This window comes from Penicillium angulare, assembly GCF_028827245.1.
Source record: "Penicillium angulare strain IBT 27051 chromosome Unknown utg000004l_segment0_segment0, whole genome shotgun sequence".
Taxonomy (NCBI): Eukaryota; Fungi; Ascomycota; class Eurotiomycetes; order Eurotiales; family Aspergillaceae; genus Penicillium; species Penicillium angulare.
The window spans coordinates 8697377-8717155 of record NW_026623163.1 but is presented as its reverse complement, the minus strand read 5'-3'; the positions used below and the strand labels follow the sequence as shown (position 1 = coordinate 8717155).

General features: G+C 47.9%; 11 protein-coding genes across 11 annotated transcripts; 5 read left to right on the top strand and 6 right to left on the bottom strand.

Annotated features, from left to right (window-relative positions):
- Positions 1 to 639: 639 nt before the first annotated feature.
- N7478_007183 (uncharacterized protein) lies at positions 640 to 1123 on the bottom strand (the record flags this gene model as incomplete). Its single annotated transcript, XM_056923397.1, has 3 exons — positions 640 to 793; positions 914 to 1003; positions 1071 to 1123. 3 exons carry the CDS (start codon positions 1121 to 1123, stop codon positions 640 to 642), a joined length of 297 nt encoding a protein of 98 aa, XP_056781434.1.
- Positions 1124 to 2926: 1803 nt separating this feature from the next.
- Positions 2927 to 5365, top strand: N7478_007182 (uncharacterized protein; the record flags this gene model as incomplete). Its single annotated transcript, XM_056923396.1, has 1 exon — positions 2927 to 5365. The coding sequence occupies one exon, from the start codon at positions 2927 to 2929 to the stop codon at positions 5363 to 5365; it is 2439 nt and encodes an 812-aa protein (XP_056781433.1).
- Positions 5366 to 5689: 324 nt separating this feature from the next.
- N7478_007181 (uncharacterized protein) lies at positions 5690 to 7721 on the bottom strand (the record flags this gene model as incomplete). The annotated part of the gene is made up of 2 exons (XM_056923395.1): positions 5690 to 5783; positions 5851 to 7721. The coding sequence occupies 2 exons, from the start codon at positions 7719 to 7721 to the stop codon at positions 5690 to 5692; spliced, it is 1965 nt and encodes a 654-aa protein (XP_056781432.1).
- Positions 7722 to 8223: 502 nt separating this feature from the next.
- N7478_007180 (sugar phosphate isomerase/epimerase family protein) lies at positions 8224 to 9222 on the top strand (the record flags this gene model as incomplete). Its single annotated transcript, XM_056923394.1, has 1 exon — positions 8224 to 9222. The coding sequence occupies one exon, from the start codon at positions 8224 to 8226 to the stop codon at positions 9220 to 9222; it is 999 nt and encodes a 332-aa protein (XP_056781431.1).
- Positions 9223 to 9397: 175 nt separating this feature from the next.
- Positions 9398 to 10164, bottom strand: N7478_007179 (putative pathogenesis associated protein Pep2; the record flags this gene model as incomplete). Its single annotated transcript, XM_056923393.1, has 2 exons — positions 9398 to 9971; positions 10037 to 10164. 2 exons carry the CDS (start codon positions 10162 to 10164, stop codon positions 9398 to 9400), a joined length of 702 nt encoding a protein of 233 aa, XP_056781430.1.
- Positions 10165 to 10480: 316 nt separating this feature from the next.
- N7478_007178 (shikimate dehydrogenase family protein) lies at positions 10481 to 11410 on the bottom strand (the record flags this gene model as incomplete). The annotated part of the gene is made up of 1 exon (XM_056923392.1): positions 10481 to 11410. One exon carries the CDS (start codon positions 11408 to 11410, stop codon positions 10481 to 10483), a length of 930 nt encoding a protein of 309 aa, XP_056781429.1.
- A 526-nt stretch (positions 11411 to 11936) lies between these two features.
- N7478_007177 (uncharacterized protein) lies at positions 11937 to 12866 on the bottom strand (the record flags this gene model as incomplete). Its single annotated transcript, XM_056923391.1, has 2 exons — positions 11937 to 12718; positions 12788 to 12866. The coding sequence occupies 2 exons, from the start codon at positions 12864 to 12866 to the stop codon at positions 11937 to 11939; spliced, it is 861 nt and encodes a 286-aa protein (XP_056781428.1).
- Positions 12867 to 13791: 925 nt separating this feature from the next.
- N7478_007176 (shikimate dehydrogenase family protein) lies at positions 13792 to 14646 on the top strand (the record flags this gene model as incomplete). Its single annotated transcript, XM_056923390.1, has 1 exon — positions 13792 to 14646. The coding sequence occupies one exon, from the start codon at positions 13792 to 13794 to the stop codon at positions 14644 to 14646; it is 855 nt and encodes a 284-aa protein (XP_056781427.1).
- A 218-nt stretch (positions 14647 to 14864) lies between these two features.
- N7478_007175 (succinate dehydrogenase assembly factor 4) lies at positions 14865 to 15293 on the bottom strand (the record flags this gene model as incomplete). Its single annotated transcript, XM_056923389.1, has 1 exon — positions 14865 to 15293. The coding sequence occupies one exon, from the start codon at positions 15291 to 15293 to the stop codon at positions 14865 to 14867; it is 429 nt and encodes a 142-aa protein (XP_056781426.1).
- Positions 15294 to 15560: 267 nt separating this feature from the next.
- N7478_007174 (acetylornithine transaminase) lies at positions 15561 to 17120 on the top strand (the record flags this gene model as incomplete). The annotated part of the gene is made up of 3 exons (XM_056923388.1): positions 15561 to 15683; positions 15737 to 15982; positions 16056 to 17120. The coding sequence occupies 3 exons, from the start codon at positions 15561 to 15563 to the stop codon at positions 17118 to 17120; spliced, it is 1434 nt and encodes a 477-aa protein (XP_056781425.1).
- A 736-nt stretch (positions 17121 to 17856) lies between these two features.
- Positions 17857 to 19334, top strand: N7478_007173 (battenin family protein; the record flags this gene model as incomplete). Its single annotated transcript, XM_056923387.1, has 3 exons — positions 17857 to 17965; positions 18027 to 18771; positions 18827 to 19334. The coding sequence occupies 3 exons, from the start codon at positions 17857 to 17859 to the stop codon at positions 19332 to 19334; spliced, it is 1362 nt and encodes a 453-aa protein (XP_056781424.1).
- Positions 19335 to 19779: the final 445 nt, after the last annotated feature.

Sequence of the window (19779 nt, the reverse complement as noted above, 5' to 3'; positions counted from 1 at the left end):
GAGGGTGTTGCTTAAAGATATGCAAATAATAAACAAGAAGTATGGTGTTCCAATAGTGAACAAAACCGCAAGACAAGCGCCATCCAGGGCGAGGCGGTACAGTATCCCAGTTCAATCCGATCCGATCCAATCCAATTCAAAAACCACCGCACTAGAATCACAGCTTGATTGATATCGGCATCGGACAGGTAGAGACTGTGATTTACCTGATCCATTTACCCTGGTGGTTTGTCCATGGAGAGACAGAGAACGAGGTGAGGTATACAAGAGCAAGAACAAGATAATGCAACAAGACGAGACGAGACGAGACGAATAGACAAAGCCAAAGCCAAGCAAGGATATCAATCAAATCGATCAGTCTTCCGTTGTTTCCATCGTGCAGGCAATCAAAGCAAAGCGAATGAGACGGGATGAGAAAATCCAAAATCACGATACCGACACCGACACCGTTTACTCCCGCTGCGGCTTAGCTTAATGCTGGAAGCTAGATGCTGGCCGAGTTGGATTCGGATTCCTGACGAGGAACTAAGATGGTTCAAGTTCACATCAGTCCTTGTTGGCAGGTTGCAAGATAAGATAAAAAACAATATAAACCAGCAGCAGCTATGCTTTGGGATGCAAATAAATGGTAGGAGATGATCAGGACGACTCATCCTTACCGGCTGTCTGGCGTTGTCCGCCGTGAGTAGGGGGTTTTTCGTCCGTTGGAGACTGCTTGAGTCGCTCTTCGGCTTCACGGATGCGTTCCTGTAAGGCCTCGAGTTCACGGCTTTGGATGATCATTTGTTGTTTCCTATTTGGAGAAGTTGGTTAGTTATTGTCTTGGTTATGTGTTATGAGCTTGCGCGCATGGGGGAGTATTGTCTTTCGGCCGGAGTTTTCGAAATCGGGTTTGTTGGGGGTGAACACATACTTCTGATCAATATTCAGGGAGAGCTGGTTCACGTCGCTGTCCAGCGAGAAAGCGCTATCCAAGGCGCTGGAGAAAGCCTGTGCCATGGTCCTGCCATGTCTTGGTCAATTTCATTGCGGGGAAAGAAGCGGTGGTTTGTTTTGAGGCATAGACGCACGATTGAGGACGAGCCTTGCCAGAGGGCTTCCACTCCTGTTCTGTTTCAGACATATTGAAGATATATGTAAGGTTGTTGAAGCTTAGGCAAGAAGTTGGAGCTTGAAAAGGACAAGTTTAAAGCTTAAGAAAGATTGGTTCTCTCCTTTTTTGGCTCTTTTGTTTCGTGGGGTATGTGCGACTTGTGTCGGGCGGGGCACAGCGGCCACAAATTAAGGATCACCTTTACTCAAGGAGATGTATAGGAGGATCGTGGAGACCAGGACCAGCCAAGAATCACCGGGGAAATTGAAATTATAAGAATGATCGACGATACGAGCACTGTTTCGGGGGATGAAGAAAGAAGAGTCAGAGAGTTGGAGAAAAAAAAAGTTGGGTTTTGTATACTTCGAGAAGCATAGAAGAAGGCCCCCAAGGAACGGGAGGGGAGGAGGAAGAGAGGGGCGATAGTGTGTCATGACAATGAAAGGGGCGGGACAAGATTTCCATACCGGAGATATATTGAACAGGATATCAACGCGCTTGAGTGCACGGATGATATAGGGAGGCAACGCGGGCCTTTTGCGAGTTTGGACCAATGTCAGAATAGCGATCTTTGGGGATTGAGGAGAAAAGAGGGAGAAAGAGAGGAAAGAGTGTAGAAGAGAGAGAAAAGGGAAAGAAAAAGATATGGAGAAGGACGATCACTGTTTAACTATGTGTTACTAGTGACTGACTGTAATAATGATCAGAGATCAGAGGGGATCAATACATCACTTGTTACCGAGAATATACCTTGAGCTCCACCGTGGGTATAGTACATGCAGAGTACCACAGAAGTACTCTAGAGGCAACTATTGATCAACAGCAAGGGGAACAGTTGAAATCTTGGTTATGGTATTACAAGGGGGCTCTTCACGTCATGACCTATTTGAGATCGACTGTACGGAGTACGGATAGCTTAAACAGATTCAGGGGGTCTTTACATTACATGATGATGATGGGCTAAAATAAGTGGCTTCCAGGACCAATTTGGGTTTCAGGGGCTTAATGGTCGGAAGGACACTATCATAATAATCCGGGGTCCCACTTGGTGGATACAAACCAGAAAAGGGGAAGGAGAAGTGCAGTTTACTTCATTTTAAATATCGCATTAAAGGGGAAGAGGCAATTTAGCCAACAGTATACCAGAGATAGAAATCATAATCAGTTGGGGCTGCGAGCTATAATTGGGGATTTGCCTCTTTCCTGCTCTGGACAGGATAGATTTTATCCGGATAGAGATAGTAATCGCTAGGGCTGACTATAGTGTATAGATATGTGCAATCTGTAACTGGATTAGGACATGAATACGCAGTGAATACGTATAGCTAACAGATGCTACATACTCCAGGGCTAGAGTGCTGTCAACTGGCGATCACGTAATCAAGAATGCGTGACTCCAGCAACCACATCATGTGACCACAATACACAAATACCGTAAATTACACGTATCCAGTCTTCCCCTGCAACCTGTTCACGGAGTTCCAAGGTTCCAGCTTGTCGCGATGCCATTGTGAATACCTGAAATTCCATCCTACCACACCATCTTCATCTGAACCCGTTGTCGCTATCTTCAACTCCGTCCGCCTCCGGCCTCTATGGAAACGGTGTCCTGCATCCTTGTCGTGCCCCGTCAACTCTCCTACCCCTTCGACCCTGCTCCCTAAATCTTCTCCGCCAACCCGCGACCGACAATCTCCGTTTCCAGCCATCCCGCCCGATCGAAATCTTCGCGCGCCGAAACAACCTTTTGGAGGACCTGCCTCTCCACCAGCCATCGTGGCCCCCATTCCTAAAGTTCTTCTCCCAAACGGCCAACCGGGCGGGCAATGGGGAATGCCTCCTCTGTCGGCCTATACTCCTTTTGAATCCTTACTCTTTTTTCAATCATTAGCGACCCATGATGTGCGACCGGCGAGCTTTGCATCCATTTCCCATCTCTTGACCAATAATAAGCTCGTTCGCGAGAATGTTGCTTTCAGTGCTGATCGCCTAAGCCCAGAGGCCTTGGAGGATCTATATGCCACATTGTTGCGCGATAGATTCAATCGCGAAACAAGTCAAGGTCCCGCTGGAGGCTCAGCCGACAGCTCCAACGCCAGCACCAGCAATCCGAAAAAGCGCAAGATCTCAAGTCCAAAGCCAGATGGGAGCTCCGATGGGGTGACACATTCGGTACAGGTGTCGGAGCTTGTGTCGCATCTATACGCCCGCTATAGAGAATTGGTAACGAAGGAAATCAAAGAGGACGAAAATAAGTATGACCTCATTCAAGAAGAGATCAAACGTCTGTCAAAGGAAGAGCAGAAGCCGCAGACACCAATCGCGCCCGCACCAGCTCCTCCGGCTGTACCAGTGAAGAAGCCCGAGCAGCCAGAACTGGTCAAGGTGGATGTAAAGCAAGAAAAGCCGCGACGCAATCATCCTGGGCCCATAACGCTTCCCCCGACCCCGGCTACCCTGGTCAAACCAACAGACCAATCGCCTGCAAAACCCCCAGTCCCTGTACAAGCCCCGAAGGAAACCCAACAGCCGCCTGCTCAACTTCCCGCCAAACCCCCCGCAACAGTGTCACAGTCAAAACCACCACAACCAGCACCAGCACCGCCCAAGACAGACCCGACTGCAGTACAGGCTCCTGTTGCCCCGCCGCTTGCTCCTCGAGCCCAAGTAGCTCCAGCAACACCAACACCCTCGGCAGCCCCGCGACCAGTGCCCGCCCACCCATCTCAGGTTGCGCCGCGTCCTCCTACAGCCGCATCTCCAGCCGTGGTGAAAACTCCTGGTCCGCCAATTGCCTCCGCTCCCATATCAACTCCTACCCAGTCAAGCTTCCAGCAATGGCAGCTTGAACCGCCTCCTAAATCACCATATCCCGCCGCACCATCCAACACTACAACACCGCAAATCAGTTCTACTGCCACCAAACAACCTTTACCCCCGCTTCCTCAAGTCCCTTCAGCTCAGCATAAACCCTCAATTTCATCTACCCTTCCTAGTACGCCGGGCCCATTATCGTCTGGAGCTCAGACACCCGTTCCAATCGGCCATCCGAGACCTTCACAAACACCGAGCGTTGTCATTTCAGCATTCTCAGAGAGACGAGGCTCACGTCCTCGTCTCTCAATAGATACACCCGGTTCATCTACACCTTGGAAGCGAACTCCAAGCTTGATAATTCCAGATTCCCCGGTATCTCCTGCTCGGCCTTTGCCCGAGGATGTCAGTCCCATCAGCGAGAGGGCACCATCACCTGACGCTATGGATTTCGAGCTGTCAACTCCCCGAGAGAAGAAAACGACCCGTCGTGGACAAGCAACAACAGATAATAAGACCCCAACTATTAAGACAGAGAAGCCATCCGGATCTCGCAGGAAGCGCGCCGAGAGCTCCGCCTCTACACGAAGCCGAGGGAGATCTGCTGCATCTCGTGGCACATCCCCCGCCCAACCTGATAGCGATGTTCGCGCCTCCAAGCGTCAAAGGGGTGCGGCAGCAAGTCCTGACGGGGAAACACCGAAAGGCCGTTCAAAGCGCAAGCGAGCTCCCAGTGAATCAGCAGAACAAGAATCCGTTGCCCCAGAGGTACCGAAACTCTTTGATAACCCTCGATATGTCATGTGTGCTCGTGGTTTTCATCGAACTGCCGCCCCAATTTTGAACGATGTGACTACACATAAGCTTGCCTCCATATTTGCCAAACCCCTAGGTGAACGCGATGCTCCCGGCTATCACGACCTGATATATCGACCCCAAGATCTCAAGTCTATCAAGTCCGCCGTTCACCAAGGTAGCAAGGCCGTAGCCATCGCGACAGAGGCCGTCAGCACCCCCGCCGGAGATGGTGAATCCCCCGCACCCGGCGTTGGAGCTTCATCCAAGAACAACGCACTCATGCTGCCCAAGTCGGAAGAACTTCTTCCTCCAAAGGGTATTGTCAACTCCGCTCAGCTGGAGAAAGAGTTCGTTCGCATGTTTGCCAACGCTATCATGTTTAACCCTGTTCCCGAGCGTGATTTCGGTCCTCACTTCCCCATGATCAGTGATCGGGGTTCTCGAGAGAGCACCCAGTCCGCTGATGGTGATGAAGGTGGCATCATCCAGGATTCAAGGGAAATGTTCGAAGACGTGGAACAAGCTGTTAATCGATGGCGAGCTGCTGAGCGAGCCTCTGAACGGGCTTCAGATGAATTGGCCATTAAGAACATCCTCTCCCTTCGCCGGGGTAGTGCCAGTGATTTTAATGCTGAGAGCACTGACGATGCTAAAGGATGAGTGATGATTTTGTTACATTTATAATTGTATTATCTACTTGGGTATTTGATTAGAAGCCTTATTTGAAACGAGTACGATTTCTCACTGAGAACCTTGATTGCATCTATTATTGAACTACTTTAAGTATTTCCACCAAAGCCTAGCCATTTCAAGTTCCATGTTGTAATGATATACAATGCCCGTCTTATTAAGAGATATCTTCTCATACTAGTTCTACTATATACAAGTATCGTAATCACCAAGTCACAGCCGGCAATGAAATTAGCCGATGACAACCGATCAATATGATTCGTTAATTCATTCAATCCTTTCCTGGAAATCACATCAGCTCGCAGGAGGATGTTGAAGATGAGCCAAGAAATCGGTATCCAAATCCCCATCATAAAAGCCCAGATTATGCGCAAAGACAGGTTCTTGCCTATAACAATTAGTCAATATAATATCCTTACGGAGGACAGAAAAACAAATCAGAATGCACGACATACCTGCTAGACGGAAAAGACGTCACCATCTCCTCGAATAACGCATCATATCCCTCAATTCCACCAGGGATAACACTATCCTGACCTGGCGGCACGACAGAGATATCCATCGCCGAAGTATGAGATTGAGCTGGTAGAATCGACTCATTGATGATAGATTGAGGAAGACCTGCCCCCGAGTCAAATACATTTTGATTCATTCCATTTTCAACTTGAATTGAGGGTGTAACTTGAAACACCCTCGGCACCGTTTGAGGATTAACGGGCTGAAAAGGTTGTGAGAATCTAATGATTTGGCGCTCAATATTTTCTCTTTCGGTATTATTTATCGAACCGCTTGTTAAAGGGAGACATTGCTGACACTGGAGTGCGAAGCATGAGGCCAGTGGAGAGGGACGAATGTCACCCATTATCTCGGCGTAGTGATTCAGCAACTCGAGGATTTGATGAATAGTTCGAACACAGAGATCTATTATAGGAGGTGCTAGTGAGACCTGCTCGAACCTGCGAAGTAATGCGAGAGCTATAAATGCTGAAGTGAGGTGTAAGATGAGAAGAGGCGGAGATGCTTCGTTTTGTCTTTGGTAAGGATGTTTTTGCAAGATAGATTGTGACGATTGTATTAATTGTGTTAGGAGGTATGTATCGACTTGATGGTGTGCTTTTTGAACGAAAGAGTCCATAAGCTGTCGGATAGCGTTGAAGGTGCTAAGTGCTCGTAATGGCATTGGTGTTTTGCGTATATTATTGATGTTGGCACGAGGTATAGCGGTCCATATATCCCATTCATCTACATCGTCTTCTTCGACTGGGCCATGACTCATTTGTTCTTGATTTGATAAGCCAGGTGTCTTCCCAAGAGTAACAGATAAAATGTTATCTAAGAAGACAGCCCCGTTGAATGTATGAGTGAATCGATTCTTCTTCGTAGACGGAGGAAGTGTCCAAAGCATCCTTATAGCTTGTCCGACGACATTCCATGCCAAACTGATATTGCCAGTAGCAATATGAATCAAAGAAAGTATCAGTGATGCTTGGATATGGGCGAGATCTAAGCTATCCCAGCTATCTAGAGTCTGTTGCTGAACGCCAAGTTGAATTTCCGACGGGCTTGGAAGACCCGAGACAGTGACATCTCCCATAGTCGATGAGTAGATAATGACAGACCATAATAATAATCGTGATGAGGAAGTTCCTGGTGTTGATACTTCGGGCCCAAGGTGCATGGCTCTAAGTAGTTCTCGGCGCTCAACAATTGGTAGCCAACAATGAGTATAAGTGAAATAGAAATCAAGTAAATCTGGAGTATCCTCTGGAAATGAAGCATCAAGTGGATTCGGAGCCTTAATCACCCGAACCGCAGGCGTTTGCAACTGCCTCGAAACCCCCATTATATTATTAGCCCGAGGGCTAGGATCATCCATACGCTCATCACGATCCTGCACCTGCTGATCCAGTTGCTCCTCCTCACCCGGCTCCCAACCTGAATCCAACTCATCACCAACCTCATCAGAAGGCGAAAGCATCCGACCAAGACTCTTAGATAACTTCGACTTCCTCCACAAACCAAGAGCATTGTTAGCCGCCTTGCTTCTTAAAAAGTTACTTCCACGAGAATCAGAGATAATCTCCTGAATCAAAATTTCACTATCAGGACAATGTTTTGAAACAAGGCCCAGAATAACTTCCAGACCCCGCACGTATCCCGGTGCAAGACCCCGTCGACCGCCGCCAGTTTCATAGCTGCAATTCCGGCCTGTCGAGATGCAGATGGAGCATACTGGTTGTTCTCCGTCGCATTTTGATTTTCGGCGACGGCATTGGTCACATGCACGGTATATTCGTCGCCGTTTTGAGGCTCTTGGGCTGGACATTGCAATTTGCGGCTGTGGATTTATCTCACGTAGCTCTTAGCCCTTGCTTTTGGAATTGATGTGTCATACATTCCATTCCGCATGGTTGGTAACTATGGGTGCTGGATGGCCGTGGCGATAGAGGGTCATGTGATCGGTATGAATTTAGCCGATGTTTTACTGCTCTGTGAACCGGAGTTATTATTAATTTTTATTAGTTTAATTTGAGATAATTATACAGACTGATTGGACTTAGTATAAATGTATATCAGCATAGATTATGTATTAGAGTCCATAATGTATATACGTCTGAGGTGGTGTCTTGTTCCTGACATCGCTATCCTCAGGCTTCTATCAGGGTAAGGCCTTACCCGTAAGCCTAGGGCAAATCATGACGTTGATCCACCTGTAAATTGATGTATGTGCTTGAACTTCTTTCTACATGCATTTTCGATAGCACCAATCAAGAAAACATCTATCTTCATACTTTACATTTTTCAAGATGAGATACCAACCCGCCATCATGAGTGCGTCCCTAGGACGAGCATGGCTTCACGATCTTGAAAACAAACTCCAACAAGCGGGGAAGGCCGGTTTCCAAGGCATCGAGATCTTCTACGAGGATTTAGATTATGAAGCCAGAAAAATCGCCGGATCTGACAGTCCAAGCCCCGAGAACTTGATTCAAGCTGCAGAGCGTATCTACTCACTTTGTGAAGCGCAGGGTCTTGAAATCATCGGCCTTCAACCATTTCTATTCTACGAGGGTCTCAAAGACAGAGAGCAACACGCGAAGTTGATCGAGAAATTAAAACTGTGGTTCAAATTGGCCAAAACACTCCACACAACAACTATTCAGATTCCTGCCAATTTCCTACCAGCAGACCAATTGACAGATGATCTTGACATCATTGCTAGCGATCTTCGACAAGTATCAGATATGGGAGATGCAGAAAACCCTCCTATTCGCTTTGCCTATGAGAACCTATGCTGGAGCACTCACATCGACACCTGGGAGAAGGTGTGGGATGTCGTTAAGCGGGTTGATAGACCTAATTTTGGAATGTGTCTTGATACATTCAATATTGCGGGTCGTGTATGGGCCGATCCTGCATCTCCAACGGGGAAAACGCCAAATGCCGATGCCGATTTGAAGCAATCTATTGATCGACTCGTGAAGGAGGTTGATGTGGCCAAGGTTTTTTATATCCAAGTTGTAAATGCTGAACGCATGGAGTCCCCATTGGTCCCTGGGCATCCGTTCCATGTCGACGGGCAGCCCGCACGCATGAACTGGTCTCGCAATGCAAGGACGTTCATGTATGAAGAAGATCGGGCAGCATATCTGCCCGTGGAGGATGTTGCACGGGCAATTATCTCTGGACTGGGGTATGTGGGTTATGTTTCTATGGAATTATTCTCTAGGACCATGTCGGAGGAAGGGGATAATGTTCCCACGGAGCATGCCGAGAGGGGGATTTTGGCATGGAAGAAGTTCCAGGCAAAATTTAAGCTTGATTGATAAGTAGTATCTGACTTAGGGCACCAGTTGGTAAAAATCTAAATCTAAACCTGAGTACTAGTATGTATCGTCGGTTTACATAAACTCCTCGACAAAGAAGACTTACTCTAGACAGCTTATTCACTTTGTAGAAAAACCTTTGAATAATAATGACATAGTCTTTTTACTGAGATATTTAGGCATTGATATCTTCTCCATCCAGCCACTTCTTTGCCAATTGGTAAAGTAGATCATGCTTTTCTCCATTTTGAGTTCCAATATGTCTCCTGTGTCCAGGCATATCCTTCAGAACAGTAACACCCATGGTCAACTCTTGACAGTAGGACAAACACTTATACCCTTCAGCATATGAGTTCAATTTGGCCTCATCGATCTTAGGAATCTTGTTCGGATTCACCGGCAGAAGCTTGTCCTTCTCATACCAATGACGAACAAGCCGAGCACCCCATCGCCCATCAACCTTCTCGAAAAAGAAGCAAAATCGACAGTCCGCCTCAGCATCCACTTCACATCCATCAATTGTAAAGCGTTGCGTGATAGTCGCCTTCATTTTGGTAACTGCCCGATCCGCCTCAGGCGTAATATCACTTGTTACGCCATGGCAACGGTGCATGATGAAAGCGCCCTTATCCATACCGGCCTTGGAAGCTGCGATGAAATCTTTGTATGAAACTCGGCCTGACCATGTTGTGTAAACTTGGGCCCCGTCGTGGAATATCGACTCGAAGTTTTCCCATTCACAAGCGTCCCTGAATGTATGATTAGCCCATTGAACGCATAAGTTGAGTTCCCTCTTGTTTTATTTGTTTCTTACCGGTAGCATGGCCAGCCTTCTGCAAGCTCTCGGAGCTTTGCACGCTCGAGCACCAAGGAATCTGGGCCATTGTTGCGGATGGCATGGCTGGGCCGGGTTCCAGCGGGCAGGGAATGAAAGTCAGGCATTTTGGGTTCTGGCAATGTCTGGTATAGCGTAGTATTTAAATAATAGAGCGATGAAAAGGATCTCTCGCATTACTTATTCATATATGCCTCGGGTAAGTTCGAAATGCGGAGATGGGGACGGTTAATGTCATCCCCGACGAATTGTTTGCGTGGAACGGTGTGGGGCTTGAGGAGTACAGATTACGGCGTGTGTGCCTTCAACATTTATTAACAAGAATAGCAAGATTCTAAGGGGACAAGGAAAGTAAACCTATAGTTTCAAACTTGAGAGATACTGGAAGAGCTTTTGCAGATAAAATGAGTATATTCATAATAGCTAGAAGTTGATTGCTTTGCTTTCCTCAGCAGCCTCGTTCAGGACTCTCCATGCCCCTGCGCTATCTAGTTTAGACATAAGTTTTTCTCCAGCCCAAAGACGCCATTGTTCTTCAATCTGGTATCCAATTACATGAGTTCCTTCGACACATGGCCACCCTAACTCCTCCGCCAACTTAAGCATCCTGGTCCTCCTAGGCTTGAAGCACATCTCAAGTAGCACACCCTTCTCAGACCGAGAAAGAAAATACTCTAACACAGAAGTCACAGTAAGCTCAGAATCTGTAGATGGCGCAAAGTCCGGCACTGTGCCAACGATATAGTATGGACCCTCCAGGCTTTCAGCTTGCTCCAAACTCTTGACATGAACAATTTCAGGAACGGTAGGAAGTCTTCCCGAGTCACGAATAAGATCCAGAACTTCTTGATCGTCGCGATTCAGAACATAAATCTTCGGGCAATGAAGATGCATAGTAAGGGCATATACTGCTGCCCGGCTCGCGCCACCAGCACCAACGATCAAAGCCGATGCAGGGGATTCCTTGGTGGGCCTGCGTCCTTCATCTCCCTTTTCCAGAAGACATCCTTTGATCCCTCTCCAATCTGTGTTAGTTCCACATAGCCGTCGCACGTCTCCATCCTTATAGTAGACATTGTTACAGGCGCCGATAATGCAAACAAGATCATCCAACTCGTCCAGGCGTCCCATTATAGAACCTTTGTATGGCATTGTGACGACCAATCCCGCGGTAGTGGGCTTTTGACCAAGTTCATGTAGCTCGTCGATTGTTTGACATTCCGTAGCGTAAAACTTCCAGGGCAGACCAAGGGTCTTTGCAATATAGTTGTGCATTTTGGGGGCAATTGAATGGGTAACCCCGACACCAACTAAATGAAGAGTTCGCTCTTCTGATTGGGTCTGCTGGACCATGTTGGGTAGAAGATCGCGGTGTCGACTTTATTTGCGGAGTAAAAGTGTGAACGAAGATAAAGACGAGAAGTATGTGTAACAACTGAGGTATATTATACCTTCTGCTACCAGCGGAACTGTTCACTACCTCGGCGAAATTTAAGCTTGACATGGGGCAAGTTGTCGGATATAATTTAGCCGATGGTGACTGTGTCATCTACTTGAAGCACTTACTATACGGAGTCTCGGGGATGATTCAGTAGTAAATTTCAATTTGGGAAAAATAAACCAGAAATATGAAAGATGAAGTAAGATTGCGAGTCGAAAATTTGGAAAAATCAAAGCAAAAAGTCAAACAATGTTCTCTTGGTCATTTTCCTCGCACAAGCCTGATGTGCCAGGATCATTGCAACGAGGATGTCGAGCAAGAGGTAGCAAGAGAATAATTCAAAAAACAAAACAAAAAACAAACAAAACAAAAAAGGCCAAATTTCGCATTTTAGCCTGCCCTCAAAAAGCGCATGATGTAGAAATGGTAATGATGTACCTAGGCCTTATCGCCCTTGGTCAAATTGGCCACGAGGGGCTTCTTGCTATCCTCTGGGGTAGATGTAGACCCCTTCTTTTCATCAGTGCTGGATGCAACAGTGCTGGATGAAACAGTGCTGGATGAAACAGTGCTGGATGAAACAGTGCTGGATGAAATTTTCTCGTCGTTGTTAGATGGAGCCTTCTTATCATCAGGCGTGGATAGAGTCTTCTGCTCATCTTCCTTGATGGAAGAAGTGTCCTTTGCATCACCAGAAGAGCTTTTCTCGACGATGTCTGTGAAGTCCGTCTTTCCGGAAAGCAACTGACTCATGACGAAGGCCATGTCATTCTTGAGCGTGTCGACTGTCCTGAGCAGATTGTCAAAGTCTTCCATGAGCTTTTTCCATTCCTCTGGGATTTCCTTGCTCGCGTTCTGGACATATCCAAGCTCCTCCTTTGCACGAGGTAAATCTTCGCTCGTCTTGGTGACGCGGGAGATAGCTTGAGCGACAGAAGTAATCATGACATCGGCTTGCATCAATTCATGCTCGATATTCTCTATGTCCGTTGCTGACTCGAGGCACTCTTTGAACCGAGTGGGAAGGCCCTCCTTCAGAATAAGGATTTGCTTGTGGGCTCTTGTGACAGACTCAGCCTGGAGGTCGAGGCCATGCTGGAGCTTATCAACCAACGTCTGAAACGTCTCAGTGCATTTGTCAGAGCCACCAGGTGAGGATTTGGGGCTGGGCAGTTGGATATTGTGACTGCCATTGGCATTGGTGATCTCCAGATCAAGTTCTGAGTAGTCTTTAAATTAGCAATCGAAGTTTTAATGTGAATGTATAGCACGCAGCATTTTGCTCTTACCAATCAGTCTCTTCACAGCATCTCCAAACTGGAGCTCATCTGGAATCTTTGGCTTCTCGTCTGGTGGAGGGGTCTCCATTTTGGTTGAAGGAAGGGTTGTTGATGGTGAAAATGAAGATAGTGAGAAGAGGGAAGAATATATTGGAAAGATTTGACAAAGCGAAGAAGAATTTGTTGTTGGATGATGTGAAGGTTAGAGCTGGAAAGGATAAGAAAGAGAAAGGAAGAGAAATGAGATTATGAGAACGGTTATGAGAACGTGTTGGAGAGCGTGTCGGAGAATGCGTATTAGAACGGTGAGATGTTTGTTAAACCAAGGCGTGTTCTTGAACAGCTTGAATCAGAAACATGTAAGTAACAGGATCAGCAGAAATCTTCCGAGACCATGTTACGATGATGAAGTGAAGAAGAAATTGGGTTCGACATACTAATACATAGTCAGTATAGGCCCGAGTCAGAGGTCAGAGGTGAGGCAATTCATTTGAGCCCCATCCCGGCAAAACAGGCAGCGTAGACCCTATCCTCTCATAAAAATAAATAATTCATAGGTATAGAGTACTAGAGTACTAGAATACTAACTTTTAATTTAAGCCATCTATTTAGTGTGTACATTCGGACTCAGCGTAGATAGTAGAAGGGCGTTCTAGGGCTCGACCATGTGTCAAGCTAGGCTAGATGGCGGTTTGTCTTTGATGCAGCAGATCATAGGAGACTGCAAGGACATGCCATTCATTGCCAGTATCGTTACGCTGTGATTTTTCCAATGCTGGCGACCGTGTAGTCATTACAGGCAACGATCCCCTACCCTAGCACGGTTAAACGAAGGTTAAGTTCTTAACCGACACTCTCAATCTACAGGTTGACAACCATTTAGTAGATCTTAAAAGATTCAAGAATGATCAATTCGCACTTAAACAGTTTCAGTTCATTCCTCCGAGTCCGAGAACAAAGAAAGTCATTTATTTCACATGTTGCATGCGCCTATAGCCTCAAACACAGCGAAAATGCCAAAAGACTTTCACATATTTGGAAGTGGCATTTCGTTCAGCATCTCTCCTACTATCCACAATGCTGGATTCCGTCACTATACTCTCCCATATACATACGATATCCGCGAGTCTACCACAATAGATCAGGTCTCCAATTCAATTGAGGAAGAAAGGTTCGGCGGCGGCAGCGTAACCATGCCACACAAACTCCACGTCCACAAGTTCTGCACCGAGCAGACCGACATCGCCAGACTTATCGGGGCAATCAATACACTGATTGTCAAAGGATCTGGAACCGAGCGGACAATTACAGGCGAGAACACGGATTGGTCTGGACTGCACAGCATCATTACTATCCATGCCGCAAAAACGAACCAGCAACCCAAGACAGGCCTTGTAATTGGTGCTGGAGGAGCCTCACGAGCTGCTTTGTATGCTATGCATCGGTCAGGCATTGAGAAAATATACATCATCAACAGGACACTTGCTGTTGCAGAGAAAGTGAAGGCGGATTTCCAGAGTGTATTCCAGATCGACATTGTCGACAACCTGAAGGAGCTTCCTTCTTTACCAGATGTCATAATCGGGACAGTTCCTGCGGATACCACTACAGAAGAACATTTTTCTGCTATTTTTGGCACCCGAGGACTTTGCATCGACATGGCGTATAAGCCGAGACAAACTCCGCTTCTCACAGCCGCACAGAGACACCAGGAGTGGCGGACGGTGACGGGTCTAGAGGTGCTGCTTGCACAAGCATATGACCAGTTTAGACTATGGACAGGTCTCGAGCCACCGGTTGAGAAAATGGAAGAGGCGGTCTTTGTTCATGAGCGGGAAACCGAGAAGGCCCGAGTTGGAATGCTTTGATGCGCGATCGATAAGGGCTGCTGCAACTAGACGGGCATGAGACTAGACGAGATATCTCAAAACAAGTATCCACGATAGATGTTTGATTGATCTGGCGAGTGCATATAATATTTACATTGCCAATAAATTATCCAATATACAGAATGCAATAGAATCCCGACGCCAGTATTATGCAAGTTGCGAGGTAATGAGTCTGGCGAAAAACCCGTTGTATCACTTTAGAAGTCTGTTACACGGCCACCATAACTCCAATCACCGGCAGAGCCCCATCGGAGAGGCTCATTTTTGGGTCCACCGACCTCCCCAGTTTTCGGGTTCTTCTCGCCCTCGAACTCGGGCTTTAGCCCTTGTGGCGCATCCGGATGAAGCTCCTCGCCATTGCCGTTGACCTTGATTCCCGCTTGGGGTGATTGGTTGACTTGTGGTGTGCTGAAAGCGCCAGTAGAGCGACGCTGGAGCTCTTCAAAGATCTCCTGTTCTTCCTTAGGTAGACGTGGCGGAGCGGGACCGCCGCCGAATGCAAGCGAGGGCTTCTTGTCGTCGTTGGAGTTGCGCAGGGCGGTAGTAGTGGAGATCGATCGAATGGTGACAGTACCCTTCGTAAGGGATGCGAGACGGCCACGGGGCAAAGCAAGATAAAATGCCATGATGAGAGAGATTTATCGGCAACAAATGGGATGTTGGAAGGTTGAGCTCGGTAAAAGGCGCGCCCTACGATAATAATATAGCAGAGCCGAACCACCGGAAGTGGCGCCGATCCTGACTAAGTTTCCATTGCGGGTCCCGATATCGCGGGCTTTTTTATCTCCTCAGAAAGATCAGTGGCCTGAGGGGTTTTCTCTTTCTCTGTTATTTCTGGTATTGCTATTAGCGGTTGAAGGATTCTCGTTTTTTAATTTCCCTATACTATAGCCATGTCTGCCCTCCGTGTGGCCGCGCGCCGTCTCCCTCGCGCAACCCGCCTTGTGCCTTCTGTTGAGTCACCCATTCAGCGACGATTTGCGGCGACCGCCAATGCTGCTCAGAAGCAGGCGCAGGTGAGTCAATCGATCCGGTATAGGGTATATCGATATCGTGAGAACTAACAAAGCTCAAGACTGGGGCTTCTCTCCCCAACCCCGACCCTTCACCCGACTCCGTCACAGTCTCGTTCATTAATGAGCGGGCTCCCTTCATGGTGCCAACCTACGTTCGCCCAGCTCCTATGATGATGAAGGGCCAGGGTTGCTACCTGTGGGATATGGAAAACCGGCGCTATCTGGATTTAACTGCGGGAATTGCGGTTAACTCGCTCGGTCACTGCGATCCGGAGATTTCCAAGATTATTGCGGAGCAGGTGCGCAACCAATTGAATCCTAGATTATTTATCTACACACGAATCGCTGAACTAACTTAATGATCTCTTATAGGCCGAGACCCTCCTTCACGCATCGAACCTTTACCACAACCCTTGGACCGGTGCTCTGAGTCAACTGCTAGTCAACTTAACCCGTGAGTCAGGTGCTATGCGCAATGCCGAGCAGGTCTTCATCTCCAACTCCGGAACCGAGGCCAACGAGGCTGCTATCAAGTTCGCCCGCAAGGTCGGACGCACCCTCGACCCCTCCGGCGACAAGCATGAGTTCGTTTCGTTCCACAACTCCTTCCATGGCCGTACAATGGGTGCGCTCTCCGCCACTCCCAACCCGAAGTACCAGACACCTTTCTCGCCTATGATCCCCGGTTTCAAGTACGGAAACTACAACGATGTTGAGCAGCTGCAGACCCTCATCACCGATAAGACCTGCGGTGTGATTGTCGAGCCTATACAGGGCGAGGGTGGTGTTAACATGGCTACTCCCGAGTTCTTGGTCGCTCTGCGCAAGCGTTGCGACGAGGTCGGCGCTGTCCTGATCTTCGATGAAATCCAGTGCGGACTGTCTCGTACAGGTAGCCTCTGGGCCCATGCCCATCCCTCTTTGACCCCAGCCTCAGGCGAGGCCGCACACCCCGATATTTTGACATCGGCCAAGGCTTTGGGCAACGGCATCCCGATTGGTGCCACCATTGTCTCCGGCAAGACCGTTGGCTCCCACATCAAGACCGGAGACCACGGTACTACCTTCGGTGGAAACCCTCTGGCTTGCCGTGTTGCCTACCACATCGTTGCTCGCCTTGCTGACCCTGAGCTCCAAAGCGCAGTCCAGCAGAAGTCCGAGGTCTTCGTTGCTGGCTTCCAAGCTCTGCAGAAGAAGTTCCCCGAGTCTGTCTCCGAGATTCGTGGCCGTGGTCTCATTCTGGGTCTACAGCTGTCTCCATCCGCTGCTCCTAAGGCGGGTGATATCATCAAGGCCGCTCGCGAGCGCGGTATGCTCATCATCACTGCTGGTGATGGCTGTCTTCGCTTTGTTCCTGCTCTGACTATCACCGAGGACCAGATCAAGTCTGGCCTCAACATCTTGGAAAAATCCCTGGAGTCAGTCATTAGCTCCTAAAAAGGGGAAACTGGCCGCGTGCGGTCCGATTTCAAATTGGCCCATGATGTGCTCCATGCCTGTTTGATATACCATTTCATTGATTTGTCGTTTCGGAGCGTATATTTTTTGTTAATTTCTTCTGAGATTTTTGCCCATGCATCCCCTGAATAGAGCTGGGTGCCATAGAATAGGATATATATTAAAATCAAAGGTCTTCCAAGGGTTTAGTCTCTTAAGTAGAGTCTTATGATCATATGTACGCAACCGAACCCTATATTTTGTACTACCAAGTAGCGGATCGTATAGTAAGCTCTCCAATAGAACAACAATTAAGTCTTAGTTACTTTTTGAATATACATGTGTACTGAGAATAGTCACGAGTAATGTATATATACTCCAGCGTTTCAAGTACTATGAATAAGTGGAGAGGAACAACGGCACTCCATAAGCCGAGCGGAGCGTACTCGTACTCTCGTTCGGAGTTCTAGGAAGAACGCGCGTGGCAGTGGGTACCCGTAGTGGAACCAAATACTCCGTCTACCCATGATAAGCACTCCCAGTTACCTCTGTCGTGTGCCCTTGTCTTCCACTGGTCCCAGATAACCCCCCTGCGCCAGTTTGAGAACATGAATTGGTATTTGCCGGCTTTGATCTTTGATCTTTGATCTTTCTCCCACGTAGTTGTCTTCTTTCCACCCTCACGCGACAACTTTCTCTTCCTGGAATGCCCCTCGAACACAGCGGGGACACCCCGATGCCCATCGAGGATGACGCCCCTCCGCGCTGGACTCGCTTTTCCGATCGCCTCAAACGCTCCTTCAGCGGTGCGGACCCGCGTGTCTGCATCGCTTTCTGGCTATTCGGTACCCTCAATATTCGAGATCTCACTGGATGCAATAGTCACTAACCGGTTCCCGCTAATAGGCCTTATCAATAACGTCCTCTATGTGATCCTCCTCTCCGCAGCTTTAGACCTAGTCGGACCAGATTTGCCCAAAGGCATCGTACTCCTCGCAGATATCATACCATCCTTCACGACCAAGCTGATCGCGCCCTACTTCATTCATGTGGTCCCGTACTCTGTCCGAGTCATTGTATTTGTATTGCTCTCCACCGTGGGCATGGTGATCGTTGCGATGAGCCCAAGCTATACTGAAGGAGGTACGATCATATCCAAGATCGTGGGTATAATCCTCGCTAGTCTGTCGGCTGGCGGAGGGGAGCTGAGCTTCATGGGGCTCACCCATTTCTACGGACACTTCAGTCTGGCTGCTTGGAGTAGTGGCACCGGTGCAGCTGGTCTAGTCGGTGCTGGAGCTTACGCATTAGCTACGAATACCATGGGCATTTCGGTACATACTACTCTCTTTGCGTCGGCCAGTTTGCCTATTCTGATGGCAGTGAGCTTCTTCATTGTTTTACCACGAGACTCAATGCGAGCAACAGCCTCTTCGGATAGGTACCAGGCTGTAGAACGAGGGGAGCGCTCAGAGACAGAAGATGTAGGGCATGAAGGTTACGAATCTGAGCGCGAAGAGTCAGAAGGACTCTTAGGCGTATCTGTCCATTCAGCTGGTACACAAAAGCCCGTCCACGTGAATGCAGAGTCCCGTTGGTGGGACCGAATGCGACAGAACCTGAGACAGCTCAAGAAGTTGTTCTTCCCCTTGTGAGTTATTCCCGTTACTTAATTCCTGCTATGGTGTTAATTCGTGAATGTATAGTATGCTTCCATTACTTTTGGTGTTCATTGCCGAGTACGTGATCAATCAGGGCGTTGCCCCGACTCTGCTCTTCCCTCTATATACTACGCCATTCAAGGACTTCCGTTCCTTTTACCCGGCATACAGCGCGATATACCAAGCCGGTGTCTTTGTCTCGCGGTCCTCGACCCCATTCTTTCGTGTGCACCATCTTTATGTCCCCTCTCTTTTACAAGTGCTCAACCTGGTCGTGCTAACCCTGCATTCCATGTTCAATTTTATCCCTAATGTCTACATTGTGTTTCTGGTGATTTTCTGGGAAGGCCTACTTGGTGGTCTAGTATACGTCAACACATTTGCAGAAATCAGCGACCGAGTCCCAGAAGAAGAGCGCGAGTTCTCTCTTGGCGCCACGACTGTGAGTGACTCGGCTGGTATCTGCATTGCGGGGTTTATCAGTACGGCCTTGGAAGTTCTCCTTTGCAGGTTCCAAATGATTCATGGCAGGGAGTATTGTCGGGTGATATAGATATTTTGTGATACATTTAGCTCAATATGAATTCTTTTCAATAGAAGCGATCTTCAATCAACTGTGTAAATGCATAAATCCGTCGTCATTATACATAGGTGTGGCCTTATACATGTTGTGGTGTTGTTGTTGTATGTGAAGTCAGCTGATGCTGATCTTCAGCATGTGATGGCCTTGAATTCACATGTGATTGTTGACGTTCTTGTTTCATTCTGTTTCTTGTTCATTCTCACCCTTCTCTCCCCGCATTTTTGTCTCTTGTCTGTTTTTTTGATCTATCTTCTGCATTATTCCTTTTTGAGTCCTTGATCTATGAGCTCTGCTTTTTCTTTGGGGTGGCTGTATAGCACGATACAGCCTTGCATCACGGGTGGAAATGATAGGTACGATCGGCAGATCAGTGCTGCAGCCCATGACGCACTTGACTAACATAGATCTCCAGACC